The sequence below is a fragment of the Octodon degus genome, unplaced genomic scaffold, assembly GCF_000260255.1.
Source record: "Octodon degus isolate 3935 unplaced genomic scaffold, OctDeg1.0 scaffold00133, whole genome shotgun sequence".
In the NCBI taxonomy this organism is placed as follows: domain Eukaryota; kingdom Metazoa; phylum Chordata; class Mammalia; order Rodentia; family Octodontidae; genus Octodon; species Octodon degus.
This window is the reverse complement of record NW_004524709.1, coordinates 3,077,206-3,085,209: the sequence shown is the minus strand read 5'-3', so window position 1 is coordinate 3,085,209 and position 8,004 is coordinate 3,077,206. Positions and strand designations below refer to the sequence as shown.

At 38.0% G+C, this 8,004-nt stretch overlaps 1 protein-coding gene and 1 non-coding gene across 3 annotated transcripts in view; both read right to left on the bottom strand.

Moving 5' to 3' along the window:
- The window catches only part of Pitrm1 (pitrilysin metallopeptidase 1), a 37,108-nt gene that overhangs the window by 15,899 nt on the left and 13,205 nt on the right, over positions 1-8,004 (bottom strand). For both annotated transcript variants that reach the window (XM_004641273.2, XM_023701337.1), the window contains exons 8-14: positions 7,338-7,464; positions 6,718-6,806; positions 5,119-5,247; positions 3,731-3,844; positions 3,423-3,519; positions 2,343-2,477; positions 708-846 (exon numbers count right to left, since the gene is read on the bottom strand). In XM_004641273.2, coding sequence (XP_004641330.1) covers positions 708-846; positions 2,343-2,477; positions 3,423-3,519; positions 3,731-3,844; positions 5,119-5,247; positions 6,718-6,806; positions 7,338-7,464 — 830 coding nt within the window. The remainder of the gene's footprint in view (positions 1-707; positions 847-2,342; positions 2,478-3,422; positions 3,520-3,730; positions 3,845-5,118; positions 5,248-6,717; positions 6,807-7,337; positions 7,465-8,004) is intronic.
- On the bottom strand, positions 5,409-5,514 carry LOC111812646. The gene has a single exon (XR_002818094.1). It is a non-coding gene; the product is annotated as a U6 spliceosomal RNA (small nuclear RNA).

Here is an 8,004-nt window from a genome sequence, read left to right as displayed (position 1 = left end):
AGAACTGGGGATTGAACTCAGACCCTTGCGCTTGCCAGGGAAGCGCTTATTCTACTGAGCCATCTCCCCAACCCCAACTCCCTAATTCCTGTGACTTATTTGCACTCGCCAGTCTTCTAGTCCAGTCCCCCCTGAAACTGGTCTCACATGGCCTCTCCTCTGTATCAGACTGCCTGCAGCCTTTCCTCTGCCCTGGCCCACCCACGCCCCTCTTGTCTTTACCAGGCACAGCCTGCACACATCCTGCTGTGCTTCACAGTTTGCTCATGTCCTTGACACTCTCACTGAACATGTGTCTCTGAAAATATGACTTACGCTGCATATACTGCTTGTCTTGCAGTTAACTACATACTGCGCCACAGGCTGGGGATACAGCTCACCGTCATAAGCATTTGCTGCTACACAGCATAAATGTCTTGCCATATTATAGCAAGAATATGGAATTGTTTACAAAATCTGTAAAATAAGTTAAATTTCATAAAGCTACTTCTTTTTAGTTATTCTTGCTTTCCAGGTGAACTACAAGGTGACTTTTCTAATAGGGTCAAATCTCATAGTTAAACCCACCTCACCAAAAAAGCTCTCTACATACCCAGTAAATATTCACTGTTTGAACTAAGACTTGCCTTCAACTACTAATTAACTAAAAAGTTCACTAGGTCTAGATATGTGGTAGGGAATTATTAAGAATCAGTGAAATATCTGACCTTTTTCATAGATCTGTTGCTTGTCTTTCTGGGAGAGAGAACTGATCTTGCGGTCTAGTTTTTCTGTCTCCATTTGAGATTGTTTCTCATAATACTTGTCATCTGGCTTCATTGATAAAGTGAGCTTATGCTGATTATTCTGTAATAACACATCAACCAAAACAGATTTTATTAAAGCTGTATGCCAAGTCTGCCTCTAGAGATGTGTCCTTTGTGCTGTAGTTGCATTTAAATACTTTTAACACAACAGTAAGTGTACTTCAAGGGCTGTTACTTTACTATTGTTAGAATTATTTAGTCCCTATGTCTTATTCATAAATACATCAACACTCAACATTTTCTTTGTATCACAAAACATTAACCATTTAATATAAATCTTTAATTTTAGTCTAAATTAAAGACAACAGAATTGTAAATTAAATACCAATCATTATATTATCAACTTCTAAATGGCTGAAATTAAAATTTTTATTTATTACTTCATAAATTATTAGAACAAAGCAAATGTTGATCTAATGTATGAATAAATGTTAGGTGATTTAATTTGCTTCTTTTATTTATTTCAACAGCTAAATCATATGCACAAAATGCTCATTTGTGATATTACAGAAAGGAGAATTACAGGGGCTGGAGAGATGGCTCTGAAGAATAAGTGCTTCCCTGGCAAGCACAAGGGCCTGAGTTCAATCCCCAGTTCCACCAAAAAGAAAAAAAAAAAAAGAAAGAAAAGAGAATTACAGCACAACAAAAACACCACAAAGAGGGTCAGGGACATAGCTCAGTGGCACAAGTGCCTGCCTGGCAAGTGCAAGGTCCAGACTTCAATCACTGGTAGCAAAAAAAAAGGAAGAAAGAAAAAAACTGCAAAGAGAAACTGTAGGCTAAATCATTAAATCATGCCCCATGTTCAAAACAATGGCACATCTTTAAAATAGGTAATGTAATTTGCCAGTAATATCTTTAGGGGCCAGGGAGATGGCTCAATAGAATAAGTGCTTCCCTGGCAAGCATAAGGGCCTGAGTTCAATCCCCGGTTCCACCAAAAAAAAAAAAAAAAAAAAAGTAATATCTTTAAAAGAGTTCTACCTTTTTAATGACCATATAATAGGAAATATTATATCCAAGCACAGGGCCTGGATAGCTAAGAAAACTAGTGAACAAGCATCAAAAATATTCAACCATAGTAAAAAAAAAAAAATACATACATATATACATAGAAAACCAATTACCAACTTATATTACACTGTGAAAAACAGAAGTCTAATATTAATGTAAGCATTTAAATTTTTAGTTAGAAATTTAAACCAGATATCACATGCTTGCAATTCCAGTACTTGGGAGGCTGAAGCTGGAGCATTGCCTTGAGTTTGAGGCCAGCCTGGACAACAAAGAAAGTGTGAGCGCAGCCTAGGCAACTTAGTAAGGCTGGCTCAAAATTTAAAGAGTTTAAAAAGATCTGAGGCTATAGCTCAGTGCAAAAGCCCTGGGTGCAGTCCCAATAATGTGCAAAAAACACTTTTAAAAAAATTGTCATCCATTACTAACATAAATTGATTTACATAAACTTCCTAATGTTACTTTCAATAATTTGAAATCCAACTGCAAGGTTAAGACATAAATCTTCCATTTTCTTACCTTAAAGTACTGTTTTACTTTTTCTTGTAAAAACTTCGGATTTTCCTTAAGACATTTCCGGAATTTAGTTAATTGACTTCCCATCTGCAAAAGCTCCACAGGGTCCCCATCATGATTCCAGCAAGAAGCTATGTACTAGAAAGAAGAATTGTAAGTCCTTAGCAAACTTGATATCACAAACACTGTGCAAAGTACTGCATTACTAAATACTTTATTGCTCCAGTGAATGTCAGAGGCATGTTCTATCAAAATTCTAGATACTGCCAAACACAGCGGTGCAAGCCTATTGTCTCAGTGCCTAGGAGACTGAGGCAGGAGGATCACTGTGAGTTGAAAGCCTGCCTGGGATATATAGTCAGTTCAAGGCCAGCCTGAACTACGGTGGCTAAATCCTGTCTAAAAAAAATTCCAAAGATTTTAGATTCTGTATTTTAAAATACTATAAACAACTATGCATTAAAAATTAAGTCTTTGTTTTGTTTTTCGATATGCATTTTTTTAGTACAGGGACTACAGGGTCTCACTACACAAACTGGCCTCATAGTGATCCTTCTGTTTTCAGCATCTAAAGCACTGGGATTACAGGCGCATACCAACATGCCCAGGCTCAGTCCTCTGCTCAGGGTGCCCCGGGGGGCGGGGCCAGCACAGCACATCAGGGATCAAACCCAGGCCCCTGTGCCTGTCTAAACAGGCACTTTAGTCAACTGAGCTATCTGGTCAGCCCTTAAGTCATTATTTGATTAGAAGAAAAATTCATTTGAATCCTACTTCTTTCCAATAAAATAAAGTACAAGTTTAAATTATTTCCAGAATTAGCAATAGATTGCTACTTATCATAAATCTCTATCCACTTATTCTGTTCAAACGTATTTCACATCAAAACATAAGATACCAAAAAAATCAAAAGACAAAAAATATATTGTAAAAGTCAATTTTATATTGATCCAAAGTAGTGTAACTCTCACGGCTCAAGTGAAAAGCACTACCAATACCAATCTGCATCTCAGGGCTGCTAAGAACTAGTCATTGTAAAAGTACAAACAAATCCAAAATGAAGGTGGCTGAGAAAGCACATACTGATGTCAGGACAAGTCCAAAGTTGGTAGTCTGATGCTTCATTTGTATTTCAAGTTTATGAAGTAAAGCTTCAATTTGTGCATTTTCAAATCCTTTCCTAAAGAACACAATTTATAACTGAGATGTTGAAAAGAAATAAAGCATTTTAGAAACACAAGGTAGAAACACCATATTTAAACAACTACATCAGAACCAGTATCTGTTCTACTTCACACAGAGCAAGCTACACACCGTTTGCTGAGTCTTCTCCCCACAGAACACTCACGAATGAAGGATGAAAGCAAACCATTACAAAGGCACGCACTTACTCAGCTACTTCATCAATTGTTTTGTCTACAAGGTCTCTGACAGTCTGAACATCTTTCTCAGCAATCCCTTGGAGGCCAATGCTGAAGTAGGCCTCACGGGTGTTGCCATTATATCTAGAATACCAAAAAGATACTGGGTCAGAATCCATCCACAGTTACCACTCACCTGTGCTCTTTATGTAAAGGTCAGAAGAGGTGCTGAAGGGCAGGAAAGGGAATGGGGAACAAAACCAAGTTATACCATGTACAGGTACAAATTCCTTATGATGAAGGTGATCATCATGTATACCTAAAAATGTGTCAATAAGCTTAATTTAAAAAAAGATCAAAACTGCCTAGGAACTTTAAACTCCAGATTTCTGCTTTTAAAAATGTTCCTCAAGGGGGCCTGGCCCTAGCTCAGGCCTTTAAGTGGCTGCTTCCACAAAGCTGTCAGCCTCAGCTTGCTGGAGTTCGAACCTCACAACTCTCCCGCTGGCCAAAAGTGCCCTGAAGGCGTTCGAGGAACAAAAAAAAAAAAAAAAAATCCTTATTCCATTGGGGCCGGAGAGATGGCTCAGCAGGATAAGCGCTTGACTGGCAAACGCAGGATCTGAGTTCAATCCCTGGTTCCGCAAAAAAAATAAAAAATAAAAAATAAAAAAATAAAAATAAAAATGTTCCTCAAGGGGATACAGATGAATGTCCATTTTGTATCTGTGTATTCAAAATGGTTAGGATAGATACATAGTTACATTCTCTTAATGAATACAGGGATTTGTTCTAATAATGTTTGTAAACAGGATATCAAGTCTGCATCTTGTATAGCAAATAACCACTAGGAAAAGAGTATACAATGTGTTAATTATTGGAACTGTCTACCAATTTGATTTGAAACTGTCTCATTGCTATTTGTTTCTCAATAAAATTATGAAAAAAAAAAAAGTTCCTCAGTGTTCTCAGATATTCACTTCTCAGATGCAATAAGAAAAAAGTACACTCATGTACTTTGAAATAGCTATAAATATTAATACACAATTTCTTACACCAAAACAAATCTAGATATTGAGAACTGCTGAGTTTTGCCAAATCTTTAAGATTTCAAAGAATATTTAATGATGTGAATTTCTTAACAGTGAACAGTATACATTCTAAGAACTTGAAGAAGTTATTTATTTTCTTTTCGGCCAAAGATCCCTGGAACCATAACCTAATTCAGTGCTACCATCAGAGGGTGGTCTATCCTGAACACTGTGGTACAATCAGTGGCATTGCTAGCCTCCACTCATAAGATCCCAACAGCACCCCTCCACTTATAACAACCAAACATGTCCCAGACATTAACAAGTGTCCCAAGAGGAGAGAGCAAAACTGCCTCCACTGACCACAGCTTATCTAATAAAACTTACCCAACATCAGGAGAAAAGTCTGTGCCAAGTCCAGATTCAATTAAGGCTTTGTAAAAGGGGGAATTGGGCCCCGAAATTAAGAGTGAAGACAGAAGATTTAACGTGAAGGCTTCAAATGTATCAGTGATACTTCATTGGAGAAAAACAAAGACAAAAGGGAGAATCATTGGCCGTTGTTTTTTATATCATTTAAAATCACTAATTAAATAAAAACTATTACTTTCAAACAAGCTCAAGTTCCACTAGAAATTCTTGCATTTTAGTAACTATATGGACAAAACAGAATACTTTTTAATATACTTTTTTTCCCCATGAATTTGCACATCCTAGTGCAGGGCTATGCTAATCATCTCTGTGCCTTTCCAGGGTTAGTGTATGTGCAGCCAAAGTGAGCACCATACTGGGTTTTTCTGTTTTTGTTGTTGTTGTTGTTGTTGTTGTTGTTTCTGTATTTTTTAGGGAAGGGTCTACAGGGTGTTCAGGGTCTCACTACTAGATCTGACTCGTAGTGATCCTCCTGTTTATAGCCTCCCAAGAGCTGTGATTACAGGCGTGTACAACCACGCCCAATCTCAGTTGCTGTCTCAGTGTGCCCTGGTGGTGGGGCCAGCACAGCAGGCCCAGGGATCGAACCCCCAGCCCCTGTGCCTGCTTGCAGGTGCTTTTATCTGTTGAGCTATTTGGCCAGCCCTTGTTTGGTACTGGGAATCAAACTTAAGACCTTATGCTTGCCACACAGGCACTTGTGCTGCTGAGCTATATCCCCAGCTTCTGTTTTTTTGGGTTTTTTTTTAATCCAAACCAAATATTATAGTCGCACTGCACATCAAATATTCATCACATGAAAGTGTGCCAAGTTCTTTTTCATGTTTCAATTATAGCTAAACATCATTATCAACACACAAAGCAGACAAGAAACAAAAGATGAGGCGAGTGATAAGTCCAAAGCATATAGCTCCCACACAGCAGCCAGTGCTCAGAGGGGCAGGCAGAAGCAACATGCCTTCTCTTCACCCTGAGTTCCGACACTGCCACTCTCAAGTCCAGAATTTCAGTTTCCTAAGTGGCATATTTTTCTGAGCCTAGTGTTCAGAGTATTTATGTTACACTCAAAGGAACTTGTGACCACCAAAATGTTAACAACTGCTGTTCTGAGGCAATCTTTTCTCAGAAGGAATAGAGCTTTCAAAAAATAAAAATACGAAGGGCGTTCCTTCTGGATGGCTGCCAAAAATGACTCCCTCTATAACCATTTTGTATGTAATTAAAACTGTAGACATTTTGCTCTCTATTCATAAACCCAGCTTGAATCCACAATCTTTTTACTTTTTTTTTTTTAATGTATTTAGTGCAGAGTCTACAAGGTCTTGCTACACAGATCAGACTCGTAGTGAGCCTCCTGTTTTCAGTCTCCCAAGTGCTGGGACTATATTTGTGTGCCATCACACCCAGTCTCAATTGCCAGTGTACCCTGGAGGCAGGGCCAGCCCTGCATCTTAACTGTATATTAATTTATATTCAACTGCCAAATTCTCCTAGCCTTTTCATTATTTTCCCACTGTTGTTTGGCATATAAGAACATTAACAGAGCATACTTACTCTGGCAGGAGGAAGCTAACACTGACAGTTGTCTGTTTAGAGGCATCTGTAGTCAATGAATCCGGGCCACAAGTTATATGGAATTCTCTCTGTAAAATGACAGATGCATTAAGTAGACAAGGTCTGAATGGCTTTAAATTGCCATAGACTATCCAGACACTGAAAATGATCCAAGATATGCTTCCACTAAGTTAGCCTTCTTTTCAAACAAATAACCATTTAGTCTTCTTTTTTTTTTTTTTTTTTTTTTTTTTTTTTTTCTTATGCATTTGGTACAGCGTTTCACTACTACGCAGCTCAAACTTGCAGTGATCCTCTTGTTTTCAGCCTCTCCAGCGCTGGGATTCTGGGATTACAGATGTGTGCCACTGCGCCTAGATTCAGCTGCCAGCTCAGGGCACCCTGGGGGATGGGCCAGTGCTGCATGCAGAACCTGGGATTGAACCCTGGTCCCCATGCTTGCCAAAGCAGGTACTTAGTCCATTGATCTATCTCGCCGACCTTCCATTCTTTAGTCTTGAAAACCTCCTACATGTACTCTATAGCCCACAATATTTTAGAACCCTGTTAGTGTACAGTTCAAGCCTTAACAGGAGGTAAAAACTAGGTGGGACACTTACAGGCTTATCCCAGAGCTGTTGGGCTGGCACCATGGTATTTGGTTCAATTTTCTGAAATTTACTCAGCGCTTCTTCATGTATTTGCTTCAGGTGCTGTTCTAATTCAAAGTTCCCATAGGTGAAGAATCTAAAATTTTGAGGTACTATGTTAGTCTATTTTAATATAAATGACTAGAAAATCACAGTGATGGCTTTTTGCATGAAATGAATGATTTACAGTATACAGTCAGTCCCCTCCATACTGATGGAACTTTATATATTTGCCTTTGCCCTTTGATGGGATAAGAGGTTCAAACAAAATACATCAATAAAATTACGGAAAAAAAATACAAATCATGCAAGATGACTTAGATGCAAATCCTGCAAAAATGGATTTTTCTGTTTTAAGTCTGCTATAAAAGTATTACAAAATTAGCCTACTTGTTAAATTACACCCAAGCTATAGTAATAAAGTAAGATTAAAAGATTAAAAGACATCTAAGATTAAAAGACAAACAATTTCCTATAATTGAATTTTAGGTCACAAATTTCAAATTATATGTTTTTAAGAATTACTTAACCAAAGGACAAGCTTACAAAGCAGACTTGATCTTTTTCTGTAGTATAAACTTACCTGAAGGATGAGAGGTGAAGAACTATTATATTAAAGATCTTCTAAGGGAGAGCC